This window comes from Malurus melanocephalus, unplaced genomic scaffold (assembly GCF_030028575.1).
Source record: "Malurus melanocephalus ecotype Western Australia unplaced genomic scaffold, MMel_1.1 scaffold_698, whole genome shotgun sequence".
Taxonomy (NCBI): domain Eukaryota; kingdom Metazoa; phylum Chordata; class Aves; order Passeriformes; family Maluridae; genus Malurus; species Malurus melanocephalus.
In genome coordinates, this window is record NW_026623930.1 from 158,983 (window position 1) to 183,145 (window position 24,163).

The 24,163-nt window shown below is 33.7% G+C and overlaps 1 protein-coding gene across 6 annotated transcripts in view; it reads left to right on the forward strand.

The window, feature by feature from the left end:
• ASPH (aspartate beta-hydroxylase) overlaps positions 1–24,163 on the forward strand; it is a 106,896-nt gene that overhangs the window by 29,218 nt on the left and 53,515 nt on the right. For 4 of the 6 annotated variants that reach the window (XM_057384311.1, XM_057384313.1, XM_057384314.1 and 1 more), the window contains 9 exons: positions 9,512–9,601; positions 11,128–11,202; positions 11,683–11,844; positions 13,483–13,542; positions 15,077–15,133; positions 15,666–15,710; positions 16,513–16,548; positions 22,549–22,599; positions 23,587–23,631. In XM_057384311.1, coding sequence (XP_057240294.1) covers positions 9,512–9,601; positions 11,128–11,202; positions 11,683–11,844; positions 13,483–13,542; positions 15,077–15,133; positions 15,666–15,710; positions 16,513–16,548; positions 22,549–22,599; positions 23,587–23,631 — 621 coding nt within the window. The remainder of the gene's footprint in view (positions 1–9,511; positions 9,602–11,127; positions 11,203–11,682; positions 11,845–13,482; positions 13,543–15,076; positions 15,134–15,665; positions 15,711–16,512; positions 16,549–22,548; positions 22,600–23,586; positions 23,632–24,163) is intronic. The other 2 variants (XM_057384312.1, XM_057384317.1) reach the window with 2 other exon arrangements.

The following is a 24,163-nucleotide window of genomic DNA, read 5'->3' on the forward strand; positions in this document are numbered from 1 at the left end:
GAATGTTCTTAAAAGTTTTTATGGGGAAAAATAGAGGAAATTATTGGACTTTGTTGCACGGTAAGAATGCTTTGTAATATTCCTTAGCTTCAAAGAATCAGTTAAGATAGCAAGTTGAGTACCTTTAAGCATTATGGGAAAATAGCCACTTTGACGAGAATATTTAATTTTTAGAATGACTATTTAAAGCAGTTATTTGGAACATATTGTAAACCTATTCATCTATATTAACTTTGAACTCAACCTTTTAATTGAATCCAATAGTAGCCATTTCTGCCATTTCATTATACTCACATTTACAGTTATAAATTGTATATTTTTTCTCTTATTGCCCACATTGGGCATTTATAATGGGRGATTGAATGGAAAAAAAGAAGGAACTTTAAAACAAGCTCAAAACAAATGTGAAGCCACTTGAATTGGATCTTTGGGTAAGAGCCCACAAGTTCAACTATAAAAAATTTATAAAATTCTGGATATCAGTTTGTGTGCCTCCCAGACTGTAAGAGCCTAAATCTTTGCCTTAGAATTTACTTAGATGCCAGATTTTGTCACATGTCCAGAACATTTCTGTCTTGGAAAACAAGATATTATGCACCTATTTTGCTTCAGGCTAATTTGGGGCTGACAAATGAGACTTTCCTGGGCTGTAGGGATTTCCCTTKGTAGAGTTCATGTCCAGGTGGAAATCAAGATGCAGCAGGATTTCTGTCTTGTRATTATTGCATAATACTAACACTTAAAATATATTATTTTATGTACTTTTCTTGTTAACAGGTCCTTACATGATTTATGTAATTATGTCTTGAATTGATATTTGCTGAGAACCTTAGTGTTATTCATTACGTAAAAGCAGATTGAAACAAAATTACTGCTTAAATATTCAACAAGCGAAGTAACAGTAATCAGGGTACTGTTATCTTTCAACATAGCGCATATATATTTTTTTTTAAATAATCTGAAATATCTTTAAGATMATTTTTGTGTATACTGATCCTGATTTTAGTTTTCCTTGTCAACACATGCTTTTAAGAGTATCGTAAAATATCCAATAATGTTTAATTTTAATATGAAAACAGGGAAGGAGATGGAAATTTGAATATAGCTGTGTGTAGCTTTGTATCTTTTATTGTTTCTATTTCCATTGATGTTTTAGCAAAACAAAGTTGGAGGTTATTTTTCCTTTTATATGAAAAAAATTATAACTTACTCTTCCATGCACTGCTTAGAAATACTAAGACTGTATGATTTTAGTCAAGTTAGAGTTCTGGACTTCAGCAATGGCAGTAATCTATGAGGAAGAGTTTGAAAAGATTCATATCCCAGGTAGGAGTTCGTAACGAAATTAATGTAAAAACTGTATTTTTACTTGGCTAACCCACTTGAAAGCAATTTTGGCCATAATGCCAATGCTTGGTATTTTGAAAGTGCGTAGTGTAGAAATTAGATGCAAAATTACTACAATGACTTTAATGGCTGCCTTCTTTAAATTTATGATTTTATTTTTTTAATATAGACTGTCAGAGTACTGTTTGTTTTTTCAGAATAAGTGTTGATATGTAATGACATAGTTTGGGTAATGGCAACCTAAGTTCAAGCTGCAGGTGTTCAGTGTAGGTGTTTCGTATGTCTGAATAAGAAATCTAATGGTGAGACATGGGAATATCTCTTCTCATTTAATAAGATTATGTACAAGTTTTAAAATTCATGTTTATTTTGTCTTTCCAACTTTTCTTTACTTTCTAGTTGGCTTTTAGGTAATACCTACATGATTTTTGTAGTTAAAATTGCTGTGTTTGTGGGATTTAAATTTTAATCCACAGCATTATGATAGTGATAATCCAGTCTCTTTTCATAGTATTAAAGACATGAAGGAATTTATTATTTATATTTTTGGAAAGGCTTTTGCCTTTATGCCTCTTGTGGTACTAGGTGTAAAGCACAATCAAGATGCTAAATGCCCTCAGTTTTTTAGCTACAATGGGGAGAGAAGACAGCACCTGATTTTGGAGAATGAGCTTTATTTTTTTAAAGAAAAATCCTAGCAGTCCTAATTAGCCTGAAGAAATGCAGTAAATATTTTAACTGAAATGAAATGGCAACTGTTTTTTGGATCTGAGCAATACCTTTGCCAAAACATTTATTTTCTTTTCAATAAAGAAATATGCATTGTAATTTATTGTAAGAAAACAGTCAATTTATATATTGACAATACCTATGTATTTGAAGATCTTTTGACTTTTAATATCTTTATAAAATGCTTATAAAATTTTATGGAAACATGAATTAGTGCATTTAAGAGGGAACTGACAAATACTTCATAGAGAAGTCAGAGGGGTGTTGGTCATCATTACGTAGCAGCACTTGTCTGGAGAGAACTGAGCAAGCTCCTGCTTAAGAAGCTTTACAAGTATCATCATCTAATGTGGTACTTTTCYTTGATTTGTTAGTCTTTCATATCAGTGCTTGTGATGGTCCTGCAACTGAAGTTGCTTTCTTCTTAGTGAGTTATATTTTGTATTTTTCCATAGCATTGCAGTGAACTTTTTACATAAATGGCACATGGGAAATTTCATGTCAAATATGTTCATAACCTATTTCCRTTTTGCAACAAATTAGGTGAGGAGCCAGGAGGGCTAGCCAAGAAAAAAASTAAACTCAAAGGTATTTTTAATGTTCTTTTTCATGCAGAACTTTATGCAGATAATGATGTATGAAATGCATGCGCATTACAAATACCAGCTGTGGGTTGTAGTAATGGTTACTAATACCAGCTATATTGGCTAAATATTGTCTAATGGTGCAGCAAACTACTGTTCTCGCAGTTTCTCGGGTTGTTTTTACTACTGATTGTAATYTAGTGGCAATATGAGTGCTTTCCTWAYTAGAGATTATATTTTGTGTGGATGTTTTTACCACAGATGTCTTGTTTGGATTGTAAGTAGTTTATGAYAACTCAATTTCTGCATGTCTTTAAGTAAGATTTTGCTGAAATCCTCTTTTAGTTATCTTCCATGGATTCATGATACTATTACTATGTTGTAATTGGACTTGAATGCCTTAATGCTTCGAAGGCTATACTTTAATAGTTTCATCTATTTTTTTTTTCCCATGGGAGGAGAAATTTAGGCAAAGTTCAACAACACCTCCTTTAATATTATTTGCAGGATTGATTGCAGCATTTTCCAAAAGCTTAATGTAGGATAGCYTGCAACCAATTTATGCCATATATTTATTTATAATTACATTGCAGTATGAACAGGTCATAATGGCCTAAATGTGTTGAAGACAAACAAAAAAAGGTAATTAGCCACAGCAAAAACCAAAGTATCAGATGTACTTTAGGTGCTTAGCTTTTTATATCTGCTCAGTGATCTCCAGGCAGCAGAGGCTATGTAAACAGCACAGTCTATGTTGYATTAAAGACCCATAGACTTCAAGGTGTTGTTCCTAGCAGTATATGAAAAATACATGCTATTCACCATACAAACCTTCATAAGAGAAAAAAGTGTATTTGCTAAGGAAAGCTCTGCTCWTTTGAATGTGGCTTTTCTCAGCATCTTGCATCAAGTTGAAATTTTTAGCATTTGTTCTCTGTTGCGCTTAGTGTAACTTGGTTGCAAACCACATACTTCCAAGAATGTAATAAATGTCACTTAGCAATTAATTCCTGAGTTTTATATTATTTTTCAATGTTTGGTATGAGAATAAAGAAATGGCATGTTGTATTTCAAATGTGTTATGTCAAAAGCCATTTGGAAGGAAATATGATGTCATTCCTTTAAGACTGATCTATGTAATTGAATTGTTCACCGAAAAGTTACACAGTGGCTAAAAGCAGACTTGATTTTTGCATGAACAGACWGCAGTTTCTCTCAAAAGTCTGAATAAAAATAGAGCTGTTTGTRTATTAAAGTCATTATCACTTTTCTAATTATGGGGGAGTATTTATTTTAAAATTAAATGCAAATATTGCATACAGATTTCATGGAAAAATCTCTAAATTAAAAATTCCTTATTCTGGAGAATTCTGCTGACAAATATTTTCAAAAGTGCAGCAAAATTGATGCAAATATTGAACATTTTTTTTTAACATTAAACATATTGAACATAAATTTCAAGGAGTCTGTTCTGACTTTTCTTATGACATATTATCTGGATACTCTGTCACAGCCAAAAGTGAATTGAAATAGAGAAAAGAAGCACAAGAGACACATTTCCAAAAGTAAAACAAAWAAGTGTTGCTGATAACTGAAAAGCTAAGTTGTAAGAACCCATTTAAAATTGTTGATTTGATTTCACTGACTTCAGTCAAACCCAGTTAACATTTTTGAAGTTGATTTAATTCACCAGGACACTGCCATTTCTTCTAAATTATATTTCTGAATATGTACTTCAGTTATCTTATTTTAATCTTTACTTAATATGAGGTAGCAATATCAATAAAAAATTGTTATAAATTTGTGTTATAATGCTTTAACTATAGCTCAAACTGTTAATGCTGTTGTCAAAGGTTTAAAATTATTGGATTTTCACACTCATAGGCAAAAGTGGTTTTAGCATGCTGCAGAAGTTAGCAGTAAGATAATAGAGGCATGGTTTACTCTAGATTAATGCTTCATTTGGATGCAGCTGCRGTATAAGCCAAGGTTATTTGCTGGCTGCATGGTGTGAGATGTTGCTAAAAGTCAAAACTAATTTGTTTCAATTGCTTAAAGCTTAGAAGTTAATTTTACAAGTTTAAATCTAACAAAYGTTAAATAATAATTTGATGAAAGCTTTTACATGGCTGTTCATAAGATGTTTTGTGGCCTAAGAGTGRTTCTCTTATTGAACATTTCCTCTTTTTTAAATGAAAAAATAAAAAGTAAAAGAAGCTATGAAAGAATCACTCAAGAAATTAAGGGAGAARCATGAATCCAAGAAGGAGGAAATTGAAGAAGAAAGAAAGAAAACCAGGAAAGGAAAAGATGCTACTGATCGAAAGGACAAGAAAGCTGGTGATACTAATAAATTAAAAAAAGATTCTGAGAAGGCAAAAAGAGACAGAGGAAAGGAAAAAGSCCTAGACAGAAGTGCAAAATCCAAGGAGACGACAAAAAAGTCAGCCAGTGAAAAGGATGGCACTGTTCAGGTGGGAAAAGACAAAGAAACAAAAAAGATAGTTAAAAATCAATCCAAAGAAGACAAGAAAGAAAAGAAATAAACAGAATTCCTGTTCTGCTAATGAGGAACAGACCTCAAGAATGTGAAATTCTGCATATTTATATAAATGTGGTAAATGTGGCAATGAGAAAATAATRTTTTCTGGGAATAAGTGTGAACAAAGGCTATATATAATATTTTTTAAAAAAGCTGTTCAGTGTGTACTGGTATTGTAAACACAAAGCAGAAACATCTGCTCTGAAACTCRAGTATGTACATATCTTAATGTGCCTGGCTATCAATATGTATTGAAAACATTCAAATGTCAAATTGATGCCAGTTACTTCAAACCTGCTCTAAATATGGGTTTATGTTTTTTTGATGGCTTTTCTTCCCCCCTTCCTTGTTTACTTGTATTTGCTTGATGTGGGATGAAAGTCTAATGTTCTATATGAAATGTRAGTTTAAAAGCAATATTAACAGGCTTATCTGGACACATGTCGTGGAAACTCACATATAAAATCTTTTTATTTCACAGAAACAACCAAGAAGAGCATTAATGGACTGTAGTGTCATAAGAACTAAGCAAATTAATGTAACTTATTCCTTACCAAACTTTTTCCCTAAGGAAACTATATTTCTTTTCCTGAGAAAACWATTTTATACCCAAATAGTCAAACCAACTTGAGTGTTGCACTTGTTCATGAGACTCCAGGGTATACTCAACCAAAATGTTCCAAGATTTTTGTCTGTTAATCCCATGACAATATGTTTCTGCTTTTCTTCCATTCCCTATTTATTTAATTATTTTATTTAGATATATTTGGGTTGGAAAACTTGATTCATTATCACTTTTTATTTAACTGAGTCCTGATTTTTTCCAGAGTTYGCCAACTTTTTGGTAATGAATACTCCTGAAAATTAGGCCACCTATTTCACCATTGATAAGTATGGTATTGCAATTACATTTAAGATGTGATATGCTACTAGTGCTCTGTTCTGGTTGAACTTGTTTAAAGAACAGCTTGTGTATTTTTGCAACTATTATTTTCCTCAACACTTTTCAAGTGTGTGATGCTTCTATAAGCAAGATCTTGTGTTAGTTTGCTCTTGCAGCTTCTGTATTTTTGGCATCAAGGAAGGATTTATCCAGCAGTCTCATTAGAATACATGAAGTTGCAAAACACTTCTGCAAAGATATTAGATAGATTTCAGAATAGCATTGAATTTATGGTTGCTTTCAAGTTTATTTAGAAATTAATATTTTCTGAAGAAATTTGAGAGYAAGTGTATTGCAAGCAATTGCACTATAGAGTTACACAGGATTCAGAACAAAATTTAAAGTGGAAGTTTAAGATTTAATTTTGATATACTGCAGCATTAGTTAAAAGCAAACAAAACTAAAGAGTGAAATTGAGAATAAGAATATATATGCATGTGGATGGTAATGTAAGATTGAAGTTCTGAAGGTTAATTCTGCTAGTGATTTTGCTTGAATTTGGTATATGACAGTTGGCAATATAGTTATCTCAGCTGTTCCATACACGTGTCTGCAAAATGCTTTGATCYCTGGAGTTATAAGATGTGATAAGGTTAAGGATGGTCTGATTTTTAAAATTTTTTTTTAATGAAAAGTTCACATAGTTATGAAAAATAGTTCAAATTAAAGCTGTAGAAAACAGTACAGCTTAAGATCTAGCTGTGATAATTAACAGAGATRATATACTGAAGTATTTTCTAAATATTTATAAATGCATGAAGAGGGAGGGAAATTATGTGCGTTGTGAACATTACAGTGCTTAGCAAAATATATGAGAAAATTAAGATCTTATAAATGCACTTGCATAATGAGCATTCTCTGTTAGGTTTTGGTGATGATAGATGTATTTATTCAGCTTTGCCCTGGTAAGTGTTAAAATGAATATTTGACCAAAGGAGCATTCAAATCACACTTCTCAAGGGTGGTGGCACAGTGGTACAGTGCGCAACACTTTTTATTTTCCCCCGTAATGTGACAGAACTTATAACTGTGTGGCAGTGAAATTTGAAGTGAATTGCTTTTCTGATTTACCTATTATTGTATCTATCACCCAAAGTTTATCTGGTTATGAAAAAGTTGGGTTGTTTTAATTTTTTTCCTTTCCAAAGAAAATTTTATTTGAGCAGCACTCCAGGCTATACAGATAGCCACAAAATAAAGTATTTTTGCCCCAGAGATCTGTTGTGTTGTTGTATATATCAATGAAGTATTATTGTCATTAAACATAATGCAGCAAGTTACCAAACAAGCTCAGAAAACATGCCAGACAAATAAAAGATAAGTGCAACTTAATTTTAATRAACAGAAGAGAGAAAATAATATCTTACAAAAAGTAAATTATTTAATATATTGCATACTTGAAAAGAGTGAGTAGAAGTTAGTGTTTAACACRATAGATGTGTATAAAAAGCTTGAAGGTCAAGTTGGGAAATGTGCAAGTGAAACAAAGACACACTTGCTGGTTCCTTCTTTCCTGTTAAATACCCATAGTAGTGCTTGTTGGGTGTGAAATACTGTCTGTCTGTTGAAATGCTTTGAGTTCATCTATTGTTCATGAAGCAGAGTAAATGGTTGTCTAGAACTAGACATGTGAGTTGGCAAAGATATGAAGACTTATTTAAAGCTGTGTATGTGTGGGGKAACTGAACTGAGTTTGTGAAAGCAAGGTGGCTGTTTCCATGCTTATGGATTCGAAAGTGTGAGAGAGTGGCTAATATGACTGTCTAGTTTTGTCTCCATCCTAAGATGATCATAGAAGGAAATAACTTCTTACTCTTTTACCCATTAATATTCCTGCAGCAAAAGATGAATGTTTTAGTAATATTTTTTAATATTCTAGGTAAGTGGGTTTTTTAATGACAGAAGAAAATTGGCAAAAAAAAGGTGTAAATTTGGCTTTTTTTTCTAGCTTCTAATTAGCTATTCTAAAAATTGAATAATTAGCAAATTCTAAATTTGAATAATTTAAAAAGATAGACTTAATTCTATTACATGTTTCTCCCACAATKCATAAAATAATCACATCTTTCTAGTCTGCACAAATTTTGTTTGAGACATACTGGTCCAATTTGTATTGATATACATTTGACTCCAATAGAAATGTGGTAATTATTGTTTTTTTAATTGTACTTACTTGAAGTGTAATATTTATTCTACTTAAAAGTTGCTTTTACTAGATTGCTAGTACTACAGGAGTGTTAATTATAGTTTAGCCTCTGATTTCTTAAGTACTGTCTTGTCTATTGATTTCCATTTATACAGCTGTTGAAAAACTAGTTTGCTCTGGGCAGTGTGTGTATGTGTGTTGAGAAGGTAGTCTTATCTTAATTGACCTTGGATGCAGGATTATCGGTGAATGCTGTTTGGAAGGGACTTCAGGAGATCCTTATTCCAGCATCYGGCTCGAAACAGGGTCATTTCAGAGGAATGACCAGGATGTTCTGGCCATTATCCATGGGGTCTTTAAATCTCTGAGGATGGGAATGAACAGCCTCTCTGTGCAGCCTTTTCCACTGATTTCACTGTCCTTGTGCTGGGGGGGGTGTGGATGCGWAAGTTTTTTCCTATACCCAGTTTGAACCTCCTGTACAAATCTTGCTTGAACCTTCCTAAAGAAGAGTTGAGAGGACAGTTAGTCTAATGCCAACACATTCTTGAGCATATGGTGTCTCAAGATGTGACATGATCTACCACAGCTGTATCTTTATCTCCTGCCATGGTTTGATCCTTGCATTTGTTGATTGCTTTCTTTTAAYTGTGTTTTGGTCTAGACAAGTCTGTGGTGTAGATAGTCGGGATCTTARTGGCAATATTCCATCAGTCATAGTTTTTCTATAGTCATTTAGTTGTCAAAACAAAATAATCTTAATCAGGTCTTTAAGAATGTAACATGAATTTAGAATACYTCTTCTCATTCTGTGCAGCTTTTCATAAACTTCAAATTAGTTCTTCATAGAACATATAAAACTGAAGTCCTCTTTGCCCAAATTGAAAACAGAAAATTTACTGGTTTATTACTGGAAACTGAATAGATGTTGAGAATACCATAGTCATTTGTTCATTTACTTTGAAAATAAGGCAAGTGCTGAAATTTCTGTCCTTTTTTCCTCCTTATTGTACGTTTGTCTTTCAAACATCTTTGTTTACTATCTGAATATGCTTTAGTCTTTGTATATATCATTGTATATTATGACAGCCCTGTAATTGTGATTGAATGCATTTTTGGAGAGTGTAACATCAGTTAATTTAATTGAAMGAACTTTCTTGATTTATAAATGAATCAGTTCAAAAAGGGCATAAAGTTAACTATATAACTGAAAAATGCAGGCCTTAAAGAAAGATCTGTCCCAGCACAGCCAACATCACCAGAATCTGAGGAGACTGTCCAGCCTGCTGAGAAGTCCTATGTCGAATCAGGTAAGACCTTTTGTGAATCATAGGCAAAACAAAAAACATGATGCTTCATTTGATTTATAACTGTCATTTCATGCAAATTCTTTTATACATTTTGTGTTGCTTTATCTACTAAAGTTTATTTAACAGGAATCACCGTTTATAATTTTGTATGAATCACTGACCATGAAAAGTGTAAAATTTTACTGTATAGGAGATGCTCTTTTCAGCTCTCATAGTTTTCCTTGTAGCTGTATCACATCAGAATAATTTTCTGATGATGTACAGTTGTGGTTTAGATACATTATCAACTGTATATCCAACTAGAATAACAGCAGATTCCTCATCTTAAAAAACAAACAAAACCCCCTCAACAACCAGCTTAATAAAGTACTCGCTTTTCCACTAGAACCACTAATATATAATAAATACAATAAATGGGCTCCTCAATAAAATTTTTTTATTTAAAAAAAAATAAACATTTTTAAAGCCCTATACTGCTAGTACAATGTGTTAGAGTTAAGAGGGATTCAGGAAAATATGTTTTACATGTCATACTTAYGTGTGTAATTTGCATTTTAGTGTTATTCAGAGAGAACATGTGTTTTCCTGTTTATTTAAGGGGCTTATCCTGTGTGGTAAGGATGGTTTTGTGAACCTAATACATAAACTGACAAATATGGAGCATATGGCCAGTGGAATCTATGGAATATAAATTTTGTTTTAAAAGACTTTCATTACTTTTCTTAGGTTATCATTTATAAAATACATCAAGTTAAGATTTGGTTTCCTGGTTTGTTGTTCTTTTCTGTGTGTGGTTTTTGTTTTGGTGGGATCATTTTTCATTACTGATACCATTTTGAATCCTTATTTTAAAATACAGCTCTTACCTGGTTTAGAAATTTTTTGTCAGATGTGTCATAGTAGGGTTTCTCAATGTAAATTTCAGGACATTTATATGAAGACAACACTTCCTACAAATTTCTATTATGTCCTGGCTGGTGTGTTAGATGACAATTACTTGTCCATGAAACCAGTTTGTGGTATCTCCTGGCAATGTGTAATGGAATGAAACAGTGATATTGTAATGTTAGTATCTATTTTCCCTGTTTMTGAAGTCCACAAGACCCTCCTTCTGCAATTCACATTTTGTTTTCAAATAYGAAATGCTAGTGCTGCTGCCTAAATAGTAAATTAATTGATAGTAAATTAATTACTTAGAGTTCTTGGTGTGAATTGTTACCTGAAGTTGTTACTACTGCTGGAAAAAATATATGTGCAAAAAATGCAGTGTAGATAAATTCTTCCATTTCATCTTCAGATGGATGAATCTGATGTGACTGATGCAATACTTTCTGTATTGGAGAGTAAGCAAGACAAAATTGGTTTTCTAATTGTGTGAGTTGCAGGGGTTCACCATGTCAGTCTCTAGGGAGCTTTGTGAAAGGGATTAACAACGTTATAGCGCCTACTAAAAGCTGCAAGCCTTGAGTTAATGTTTATATTTTTCCTTTTGCACTTACCTTCACTGCAATTTATAATCCTTTTAGAGCACAAGACTGATGATGTAGAATTGGAAGAGGAAATTCAGTCTGTTCTTCACGAAGCTCTCCATTCCCAGCCTGGTAATGCATTAACACTTAGAAATCACTGAAGAGTTTATAAATACTGCCACAGGCTAGATGAATTTCAGAGTCTGGTTTTGGTATGCACCTAAAGTACTTTTGCCTGCACAAAACATTCAAGTCMGCTCATTTGTCATTTTCAAGAAAATTCAAGATGTTCCGTCACCAAATCCTAAAATTGTGTCTTCTTATCCAGACTTGTTTGGCAGCAATAGCTCAAATCAGTGCTTTAACAAAATCTTCCTCAAAATACTGTGTAGAGGGCAAGAATGGATAAAGCAGAGATGGCCTTTACTGTGAGTGAAAGTCTTGACAAGTTGGGTTTATAATTCTGGACTGTGTTGGGAAGTCATCTGTCACTCCCCATTMCCTTTAGAGACTAGTTGAAAAACACGAAGGGTGTACTGAAGACTGAATATTTGCTGGTAATAGAATATACCAAAGAAAAATTATTCACTAACAATCTGCATTATTGATTAGGAGAAACTCATGAAGATGTAGATCAAAGTGTAAGTGACCAGTGGCAAGTAAAGGAAGAAATACATGGAGAAACTTTTGAGGCTCCTGCAACAGATGACATGCTCAGAGAATTTGAGAATGAAGTCCCAGAAGCATATGAGRCACCAGACTCAGTTCAGAAAGGTATCTGAAATGACTAAATACATTTAAAAATAAATTTAAAAAATTTACAAATAAAAATAAATCTCATTAATACCTGGACTTGTAATTTCTACTCACAGCAGAGCCTTAGGGAGTGTCAACTACAGCATTATTTAGAAAATAACTGTATTTTAAGTCAAAATGGGATATTTTAAGGCTACGTGTTTTGGAATCTAGATAGCCATACGTTATTAATTACTACTATATTGGCTTTCAACAAAATTGATCTGGTCTCCAAATATGCATATCTCTTCCCAATATGGGGATGAATGTAATCCTATAGAATGGTTTGGGTTGAAAGGGGCTTTAAAGATTACCTAGTTCCAACCCTTCTGCCATGAAGGGCGCCTTTCACTAGGACCAGGTTACTCAAAGCCCCGTCCAGCCTTGGCCTTGGACACTTCCAGGAATGAGGCATCCACAGCTTCTCTAGGCAGCCTGTTCCAGTGCCTCACCACCCTCACAATAAAGAACTTTTTCTTTATATCCAGTCTTAACCTGCCCCCTTTCAGTTTAAAGCCAAAACCCTTTGCCCTATCACTGCAYATCCTTGTAAAAAGTCCCTCTTCAGCTCCTTAGTAGTCCCCTTAYGATACTGAAAGGCTGCAGTTAGGTGACCCTAGAGCATTTTGTTCCCCAGGCTGAGCCCAGTTCTCAACCTTTTCTCACCTCTGGAGAGGCGTACCACGTCCAGCTTCATCTACCAGCACTGCCAAATGCTTCTTGGCATGGCTGCTCTCAATCTGTTCATCTCCYATCAGTAATACCTGTAYGGARTCYGTTTCTGGACTTTTWGGTTTATTAAATGAAATTGTAAAGTTTAGTAACATGGTATTRTCTATCCTTTATTCTCGTTCTTCTTTCATTCAAATACGGCTCCCTAAGAGAATGTTATGCATTAATTATATGTAAGTCCTGAGGAGATGAAGTCATSATATAAAGAAAATGCTTGTATAATTTCACCTTGGGGCATTGACTGGATGATAAAAAGTCTAGCCAAAATATTAAARCAGAATCATATGATCTAAATCTGCTAGGGGGAAATTTTTCTGAATATTTTTTATTTGTTCTACTGAAAATTTTACCTTTCTCTTTAGTACCTCTTGAAACTTTTTGAAAAAAAAAACATGTGATGGATGTCATCTAAAGCTTTTGATTGCTGGAAGTGCACTGAGATTCTTTCATCATAACCRAAGTAGTTCTTCAGTCTGGGTCTATTATACCTCCTTGTTTCTGTATCTCTCTTATTCACCCACAGTGCAAGTCACGGTAGKAGACTGGAGGAGAAATTCAAATTCCATTTACTTTAAATCTTTTCAATTAAGAAGGCAAAGTGAAACTATTCTCCTTTCCTYCAATTAATTCAGAAATTTCTGTGGAGAGTCTTATTTTGAGGAAATGTGTATAGAGCTTTTTCATATATACACATTCTTAATATTGTTTATAAAYTTTTCCCYTTTTTTGARTCTATATACGTATCWTGCTGCCATTAGGGAAAATTTGCTTAGAATTTCAGCTTAGAAATATAACTCTGTTCTTACATAACATATATTAGAGGGTTTGTGGTATTGTTCATTGATTTAAAAAYTTTAAAATTTTGCAAACATTTTGGTTTCTCAGATGCTGATCCTGTGGCAGATGATGTTGAAGCAGTGGAGTCTGAACCATATGAAATTCCAGGTATCATTTTGTTTTTCCATACTCAGTAATATTGGTTTTTTGCCTCATTGTAACAAATTATATGAGAAAGAAAAACAGAAAATGTTAGACAGCTGTAGGAATATATAATTTTGAAYTCGGTTTCTTTCTTCCTGATATGTAGTTGTTATTGTCCTGGAGAATTTTACTTTGGGATGACTGTATCATAATTGCTATTGAAAACTTTATTACAGATAACAGGTGACAGGTATGGACACTTTGCTTTTCATTGGTGCAAAAACATTTCATTTACTGTGTGTTTCTGGCTGTTGTGTATGATTGGGAACTGAGTAGGCAAGTAATCTGTGGCTATACATGAGATTTATTGCTTATATTATCTTCTTACAATCTGTAATACTAAGGTTCTTCTAGACTATTTTTCTTGGCATTAGGAACATCCAGTTTTTTGTACCTTTCCTTCAGGACTGTTTCTTTGTGGCTGACTATCAGAGAGTGAGTCAACACTAAGGGCGTAATTCTGAACTATCCTTGTTCTGTCTCTCTGCACACTTTAATGCATCTTGAAAGCTTTTTGAAATTTGGCTTGGACTAATCCAATTACCTTAGAGTCATCTTCATGTTATGCTTGGTATCACGTACAATGACATTAGCTCATCTCTTCTATTATGTAGAAGCATTAAGTGAATATTGCAGTTTCCCTACTGTCTGATAAGTATTTTCTTCAGGATTCTAACAATGTTTATTTATAGGATGGYCAGTCTCTTGCATTTACATTAGACATTGATTTATGTTTGGACTAGGCTTCTTAGGTTTGACTCAGTGTTAGCTCTAGACTTTGCAGTTGTGTTTGATGTCAAGTGTGACAGAAGAATAGTTTTATTTGTTTGTTRCAGCTAAAACTGTTTATTCCAAACTATGAGGGAGATTATTATACTTCCAAAGTAAAAGGATAAGTTACTTTACCTTCAGAACTGTGTTTTCTTAGATGTGTCATAGTGAGTATATTAACAACATTGAAATGAATTGTAGTTATAGAAGAAAATAATCCAAATTTAGCTAAATTTTAGCAAATTTAGCTAGTGAAAGCAAGTAAATTCCTCTAAATCTGAGATGCCAGAAGTGAAGTACGTATTTTGCAAGGTCAATTTCTCATTCGTATCTTGTCTTCTATGGATCCATCACCAAGTGAGCCTCCTGCACATTAGTAAAGAGGCTGCTTTATAACCTTGAAGATAGAGRACATTTGCAATTTATATTCCTATTAAAAAAATTGTTAAAACATCTTGATGGAGACCAATGGCTTTCGTTGCTCTAGCTTTCCCTATGGAGTATAGTAGAAGGCTGGAAGAGAGAGTGGCACAACACCTTGCACTAGGTTGCCATGTGTCAAATTGCAAGTGTCAATTTATAAAGTTTTAATTTATCAGCTTGCAGCTAAGGAGCTACATTTAGCCATTGATWGATTCATTATGGATATAAGTTAAAACAATTAAATATTAAACATATTTCATGTTTTAAATTTCAATATATTTATTTGTTTATATTTAATTTACAGCTTTAGATGAGTATGTTGCAGATTTGGAAGAGAGAGTAAGTGATTCAGACACTCCAGGTTTGTAGATTTCAATTGCTTCAAATGATAATATAATCACACCTTTTAAAATGTGATWCAAAGTAATGTGTCATATTGTTTCATCATGGTTTTATTTTCAAACYGTTTTTACATAGTTTCAAGTAAGCCTAATTTTTAAGTCACTACTATTACATTTGTGAGCATAACATTCCGTGAATCCCGTCTACAAATACATAAATATTTTGTTCTGTAAGGAGTTTCCCAGTCTGATCAATGGATTGACTATCTAGCATCTACTTGTATTGCTAACTTTAAGCCTAAATACAAATATACATAAACTTAAAATACAAATATACATAAACTTACTGTACTGTTTGTATTATGGTGTCGTTCCTGGATATGTCTTATAATTCAACTGTTACTTTCAAATAAAACACTGTGGTATTTAGTTAGGATGATTATTTCTGTTATTTTTGAGCTAAATATGTGACCTTTTAAAGTTCTCTTGTGTTATTTAGCTGTCGCATGAAAATTCAACTGGWATGTAAAATATTAAATATTTCTATTTAAGGTGACCCTGAGGTAATGCCAGAAGATGCCATGGAACATTACACAGGTACAGTCCAAAATCTTCTTTCATTTATTGAAGGTTCATTGAATTTTCACCCCAAACGAAGACAATCATATGCACAAAAAAAAACCCAAAACAAGCAACAAACAAATCAAACCACAAAAACACACAACACCCAACTTTGGAGCTCCTAGGTAGTGTGTTTTCAGAATCAAAATTGGAAATGYAGACATAATAACTTTCTAAGGAAATGATGCTAAGACCTACATGAGTACTGCTTCTCTGTAAAAGAGAATTACAAATGGACAGAATAATATTTTAAAGGATTGAATTTCCAGGAGAATGGATATTGGTATTTTAAATTGTATAGAAGTGTTTCTGTGGATAAAATGGAATTCAAATATGCCAGAGATGTTGAAGTTAGTGTGATGTCAAGAAGAAAGTAGTATTTCTAATAAAAGCAAGTAAGCCATAACAAGTAAGTAGATGCCAAAATTACACTGTAGAAGTTARCTGTATATAGAAATGATTTAGAAATATTTAGATTTCGAATTACAGGTGATTTTTAGATGGTTTCATGAAGTATATAAGAACGACTTAAAAAAGATAAAGCAATATCATCAGGCTATCTTTTGATGCCAGAAAATCAGTGGGTTTTTTTTCCATAGGGTTTTTTAGAAATCTTCACTTTTGCACTCTTACTAACTTTATTACAGTATGAACTACTATAGTTTTGAATGCTTTTTTTTTGGTGTGAATAATCTTGACACTGTATTGTATTGTTTGTGTGTCTTTATTGTCTTAAAATTACATTAATTTTCCTACTCATTTTTTTTTCTTTAAACAGAGGATAGAGTGCATGAAGATTATAGTGAAGGCCAAGGTATGGCAACTGCTATATTTARTGAAATTACAGTATTAAAATATTTCATTAATATGCAAGTGGAATTACTCTGTTTTAAAATTTCCTATGCTGCCACATTACTTTGCAAGTTCTCAGTCAAGRTTTTGGGTTGTTGTCCATTCAAACAACCCGTGTCTGTAATAAATCAATCAACCTTGTAGCACTGGTCCAAGTGTAAAGTATGCATATGCATTACATTCCTATATTGGTCCTCTTTGTCMTACTTTGTACATGTGTGAAATAAGATCATTGAAGGCTTTGCTTGCTGTTTTTCTTGTGAAACCCTGGCCAAGTCAGCTGTGGTTAATWGTATCTGTATGGATCAATATCACCTTTTCATCTTGCCTGCCACTACCAGTTCTTTGGGAATTAYTCTGTTTTAGTTTCATTTGGCTGCTGATTTGCTAATGACTGCTGAGACCAAATCAAAAAGTGAACAAGAACAGCAGTCACAGCTTTGAAACAAAGGTGTGTGGTTGTGATTCCTGCTGTGATAMCCTTCTGGAGACTACTGTACTTCAGAATAGTTAAACATGTCTTTAAGGCAGTCTTGTTTATTTCCAATGTTTATGTATCCTGAACAAAGGGTGTTTCTTAACTTCAAAATATTTGCAACAGAAAACCTTGAGGTTGATTCTTTGTTAACAGGAGGTAAATTCCAACATCCATCTTTGGGGTAGAAGTCAAAATTCCACTGAAAGACTTTTCAGCGGCCCAAAGGTATATTTAGCCCTTAGACTGGGTTCAGTCTGCAGAAAATAATTATTTGCCTCAGTTGTGATGCCCTTGACAGARTGTCTCAGCATTAACAGGATAGAAAAGCAAAAGGCTCTAGGTTTGTCCCAGGGCCTATTTTTTACTGGTCTTTACATAGTTATTTTATCATCAGTTCCTAACCAGGAATAACTTCTCTTGCATCTCACACCTAGATAGGGAGAAGTGCAACTTTTAATCTTTACTTTCTATACTCTTTCATATGTACTGGTAATATGAACAGAAAATGCTTCCATGCTCTTRTGAAGAGACATCTCTGTCTGCTTTTTGACTAAGATGGTCTGGGAGGTTACCTAAGTAAATTGCATGAGCTTTTCTTAAAATCCATTCCAAAGSCATTTCATATTCTGCAGTCTCTTCTGGCATCCCAGCACAATAACAGTGAATCACTTTATTTTGTGAGTCATTCATGTGCTCCAGGAATCAGTGATTTCATGTGCCATTGCCTCTCTGTGCTGCAATGAGAGTTTGAAATAGTATCAGATAAATCCCCCCTACTCATTCTTTATTCTTACCARTCCTCTGATTAGGATGATAAGGAGAATAGGAACTTCCATTCTTTTCCTCAAAAGGAAATTCTAAGGTAGCAGGCGACTGTCAAAAAAATTATTATTCTTGGCTATTAAATTGCSAGGCTTCTTTACACAGTAAATTATTCCCACAGTTCAACATAATCCATGGAAAACGGCTTTTCTCTTGATAAATTTTGCCTTTTCACAACATAATTTATCTTGCTTTCAAGTTCCACTTTGAAGACATTCTGGTTTTGAGAGAAAGCACAATGCGTCCTTTATATTTTTTAGAGGAATTTCATTTCTGAGCTCCAGCCTGGAGAATTGTAGGAAAAAAAAGGCCAGTCAGATGAGGCTGCCTTTCTGTCTGTTGCACACAATTTTTTCCTTCAGTCTGTGGAGTTTCAGGGCATGTTCATGTGCTAGACACCATTTTAGCAGTTGTACCTATTTTTCATCCCTGTTGTCTTTAGGCCCATCTTTCTTGTAGTTTTTGACATGGTTGCGGTTGGATTGAAAATGAAACAGATTTGCTTTGTTTTTGGAAAAGAGCAGTTTTGATACTGTTTTTCTAAAGTCAATGGTTGGAGGCCATTTCAGAGATCTGAAATCCTTTCTCTCAAATGTAAAGCTTGTGRTTTTGGCCTGGGCTCCAAAACTGCATTTGAATTCCACAAGATTTGCATTAAAGCCTTCATATGCAATTGTCTGTGAGATCAACAGAAGTATAAGCTTCTCTGTTCTAGAGTCTTCCCCATCTCGTCTCAGATTTGTTTCCCCTCTTCTGGGAAGACCCTCTGGTGAAATATTTTCTCCTATCCTGGTGCTTTCTAGAGTTCTCAAAGCTGAAGATTTTGCAAGATGATTGCTGGCCRGAGCAGTCCAGTTTCTTTTATGACTCTTGCTTTGTACATCTTGATTCTTAATTCGGATCTAATAGGATTGAGGAAGGAGCTCTAATAGGATTGCTGTAATCACATCACTGAGGTKATTGCTAATGCTAAAAATTCTTTAGTTGAAATAAGTTTCCACTGTGGATTGTATGAAGGGATCGATTGTAGGACTTGAAATGGAAGAACTCTGTTGTTGCTCATAACTTTCAGTAGTTTTATGAAGAGTTTCCTACAGTGTGTAGCCATGAAACTAGAGAAAGAAAGCCAGTTTGAGATTTTCATTAGGAATAAAGAGTTCTTGATGTTTTTTAAGGATATTCTATAACAACTTTTTTTTTCGAAGGAGTGAAGGGAGAGCCACATGATCATTAGTACCTTATGAGATACAACAGTAGTAGTATWGAGGTGGGGGATTTGATTGTTTTTTTCAAATGTTATGTAAATAACCTTTTTCAGATGATGATTAATCCTGTTAGATAATKAAATTATCCAAAACATTGAATGAACATTGAACTTTTTTAGTTCTAAAATTCACAGTAAGTGTATATTGAAAATTCAGACTATGGATAGCTTTTTGTCTATTTTCAGACATTATCTAAATATAAATATTGAATATTTTTAATCTATTTCTTCTTTGGAATTACAAAAATTGTACTGAYTGTATGCAAAGATTAAGAATGTAGGAGAATTATAATGACTGTATGAATAATAGGTTTAKTGTTGTAATTGTTTTCAATATTTCATCTGTGTGCTAGGAAGTCTTGTAATTTCAGCAATATGTAYACATACAATTTTTTTCTAATGTAGAATTTTTACCACAAGCTCCAGAAAGGAATCATATATCTAGGCCCCCAAACTAGGGAAGGTTTTTAAAGGACTTTCTATGTATTCCTAAAGACATGAACTGGATGCTTACCAACCAAATTTTTAGGATGTTTTGTTCATATCAACCATCCAAGAACTTTATTTTTTCTTTCCTTTAAGAACCAAATCATGAAAAGCAGACTGAGACTCAATATACAAGTATATATATATATATATGTATAAATATTTTAGGCAAAGTAGAATAACAATCATAAACTTAATCTTCTTGTTTATATATATTGAAGTACATAATCTGTGTGATATTCAGTCATGACACTGCCAGTTATRGCAAAGGTTCATTACAATCTGTCTTGTTACAAGGTTAGATTTTTGACGATGAATTGAGAAACTTTCTTTTAATATGCTGTCCTTGAGGATTCATCTTTACGGTCTCAAGTGACACAAAGTGGGGTATCTGAGGCTTTTAATGGACAGTCAGGCCACAGTAACTCATTACAGACACTCAACCTTGCAATGAGCCCTGCTCATAACCTTGCAACCAGTGTGTAAAATCATTAAAAATCTACAGGCTGTCATACTAACTCTGCTTTGATGCAGACTTCTTACTGGTACGTTTGTCTAATTAGTAGAAGCAATTACAAACTATTTGTCTACAGCAGTCTCTCTGGGTTCTGTGTACTTTGTTGTCTTGAAATACCGGCTCTTTTGAGAGTCGTGTCAGATGGCTGAAAAAAAACCCCATAATCATATAGTTTAGAAGGAAGTCAAGACGATCTCTGGTGTGAATAAATTGTAAGTATCTGTTTTGTCACCTTTGTTATCAGAATCTTAAGAAGACAGTCAAATGAATTAAAAGAAAATATTAAGAGAATATTAAGAGAAAACAAAAATAATTTACTTTTTCTATAGAATCCATAATTTAAATTATAGAACTTCTTCATTGCCCTTTAAGAAGGAAACCAGGACTCACAAATAAATTGCATGTTTGTCCAAATAAAAATACTTTTAGAGCTTATAGGTTTACAAGTGKTTTTGGTTGTTTTTCACTATGTAATGGGTGGAATTTATGCTGCAAAAGATGGAAGTGGAGTACTTGATTGTATTTCAAAAAGATTAAGAGCTGGTTTTAAAATTTCAGTTACTGTGTCATAATCCAATCAACATTTGTTGAAAAGATACAATTTTAAAAAAAACTAGCTGATGAATAGAACAGTTACTTAGTGAAACAGGAAGGAATATTAAAGTTGTACTTTTTTCCCTGGAATTCATCAAAACATCTGTTTGTTAATAGCAGGTAAACATGTCTGTGTGCTAGCTGTGTTCTTTTGTGTAGTGTGTAAGTTCCATCACTTCAGAGATTGACTTCATTATTGCACTGAACTGAATGTTTTCTTAGGTGTTGAGAACTTTCCAAAGGAGGTGAATGAAGCCACAGGGCCAGCTGTATATTTTGTAATTGTGATCTCAGTGTTTTGGTGAAATATRTACATTTGAAAATCGGATGTTTAAAAAAAAGCAAGCTCATTATATAATTTTTCCTTTTTATACTTACAGAGGAAATTAATTAAGATTTTGATATTGCTAAAGACCTCTCTGGTATGACATGTTATAGTTTGTAAAAACTTTTTTTCTTCCATTTATATTTGTAAATATAATTAAAAAGCAAACAAATGAAAAACACCATAGAGAATAGAATCATGGAACAGTTTGGGTTGGAAGGGATATCTGAAGATCATCTATTTCAATACCCTTGYCATGTCCAGTGACATCTTTCTCTTAGTCAGCTTGCTCAAAGCTCTGTCTAGCCTGACTTTAAACAMTTCCAGGAGTGGAGCATCCTCTRCTGCTCTGGGCAACCTGTTCCAGTTTCTCACCACACTCATCATAAAAAGTTTCCTTCTTATGTCCAATGTCTATCTACTCTCTTCCACTTTAAAATCCATTGTCCTGTTGCTACAGGCATCAGTGAAGAGTCTCTCTCCATCTTTATTGCAAGATCCCTTACTGAAAGGCTGCATAAAGGTCTCACTGGAGTCTTCTCCAGGCTGAACAATCTCAACTCTCTCAGCCTGTCTTCATAGGAGAGGAGCTCCAGCCCTCTGATCATCTTCATGGTCCTTGTCTGAACCTGTTTTAACAGGTCCATGTCTGTCTTGTACTCCATGTGGGTCTCATGAGAGGCTYCTCTTTGGATGCAGCCATGGATGCAGTTGTCTGGGCTGGGAGTGCACACTGTTGGCTCATGTCCAGGATTTTATTCACCTGAATACCCAATGATGCTCTCAATCCCTTCTTCCCCCAGTGTGTATTGATAWTGGAGGTTGTCCTGACCCCAGTGCAGGACCTTGTACTTGGCCTTGTTGAACTTCTTAATATTCTTACATAGTTACTCCGTTGCTCAAATTGGAGCTCTGTGGTAATTTCCCACATTGCTACTCAGAAAGATTACATTGTAAATTTTTGTTTGCTGTATTGTTCTTGAGGAATTTTGAATAAGTGCTCTGTTAAATGTAATTTAAAGATCTGCTCTAAGAAGTTAAAAATTATGTCTTTTTGGAATGCTATATGGATTGAGTCAGCTAGAGCAAAGCATTCTGAGCACTGTGTGTAGGATTTGTTGCTATATTTATTTAGATTTTATATTCGGAAAATGCATTCTAGTATAATTAAAAGGGGTAACATACATTGTTTACACTCAACAGTTGTAGCTAAAATCCTTTTGGTGTGTGCAGTAGAAGTAGAAGTCAATAACAAAGAGGAGCTAAATGTTTGGATGTGAAATTTTTGGATATGAATTTTTGGATGTGAAATTCAGTACCTTTTTTCCTGCTCTTAAATTGGCCTAATTGGTTGGTTCATAGTTTAAGTCTTCCTTTTTGTTTTATATTAATTCAGTTGTGCACCTGCTGGGAAGTAAAAAACAAAATTATGAACTTAATGTGAATAACTTTCAACACTTATTTTCTTTCTTATAGTAGAAAGTAAGCAAACAGAAGATGATGTGGCCATTGAACCAGAAGAATCAGGTTTGTATATTGTGTTTTGCATGCATTTGCTACTTTAAAAAAAGAAATAATTGAGAATGATAAATGTTATGCAGTAGAATTCTGTGCTGCAATAAAAATGCATTAATAACTTTTTCTGCAGCTGTTTTAAGGATAAACACATCTGTGTTGTTGGGATCTAGTATCTTGGGCTTTTTAATGACAATATTTAATGGCTTAGAAAGCACTTGTAGGCTTTAGAAGTTGAGAGTGCTCCCAGTTCAGAAAAACTTGTATCGATAAAGATGACCAAATTTGGTTTTATGTTGGAACCAAAAATTTCTTTTCCATGCTGTTTCCCATCAGGCAGTCAGGAGTGCATATTCCTGAAAGGAAGGAAAAAAGTGGAATGTCTCCCCAGCTTTGAGTTCTGTAGTTATGGCTTCCAAATTCAGAGAATGTATTTCCCTCTCTTTAGTTCTTCCCATTATCTACAGCCAGCATCCTGGTTATTGTGAAGTTCTTTCTGGTGTGCCTGACTCCCTCCAAGCATGAGCAGGGACTGTGTGCAGCCTTCAGTGTATTAGCATTAATAGCAGCAGGTGATGTGTGACATGTCTAATTTAATAATACATATGGAATTCAAAGTAATTGAATTTTGTAGTCATTTCACAATTATAGCTGGGAACCAAATAGGTATATATGAATGTTTTCTAAGCCCATACTGTCACAGCATGTGAAACTGTGGGATATTTGTGCTTTGGATAGTATAGTTTCAGAACTTTGAAGTATCATTTTAGRAAGTGTGCAATCCTGCAATTTACTCATTGGCCTACTTAAGTATTAGTCTTTCCCTTGGAAAAAAATTCACCTGGGGAAGAAATTTGCATCCCACTTCTGCAAAAGTAGTGTTACAGAGCAGTCTTGATCGGTCACTCCTTAGAGTGTAAGTGAAAAAAAAATTGAGACTTTTTGTAAATATTTAGGTAGTAGCTCAGTCTGAATTATTTTTATGTTTTTTATTTACAGAAAAACCTGTTAAAGCTGAGGATTATTCAAATGATGTTCAAGTAGGTAAGTCAATCTTGTGCGCTTGTTTTTTTTCCTAAAAAAAAAATAAAGCTGTAGCTATATGGAAATTTGTAATCAAATTACTTTGTGAGGAGGCATGAAGGGATCTCATTATTGTAAAAGTTGCTTCTTGTTTAGAAGCAATAATTATTTTTTGCTTTTCACTTAATAAATGCCAGTGGTAGTTACTGGGTTATAGGAAAGCATTCCAAATAAATTGAGTCGTTTGAATTTTAAACTTAATTTTTAATGATTTCAGATAGCCCTGATTACTTCTGAAAGGGAAATACAACAATTTCAGGTCTCGTACATGTGGGTACTTGCCCTCCAGAGCAACTGTTATGGACAATGATAGTTTTTCTTCTCTGTGTGTCAGTCAGATCTGTTGGAGTCTGGCTGTGGCACATTCTTTGGACATGGATCTGGAAACTGGAACTGTTCTTTCTGGAACAATCTGGTATTGTTTTTTCATGCCATGATATTTTTCTTGGCATAACTGATTTTAAGAACAAGAGCACTTCCAGTTCTTCCATCT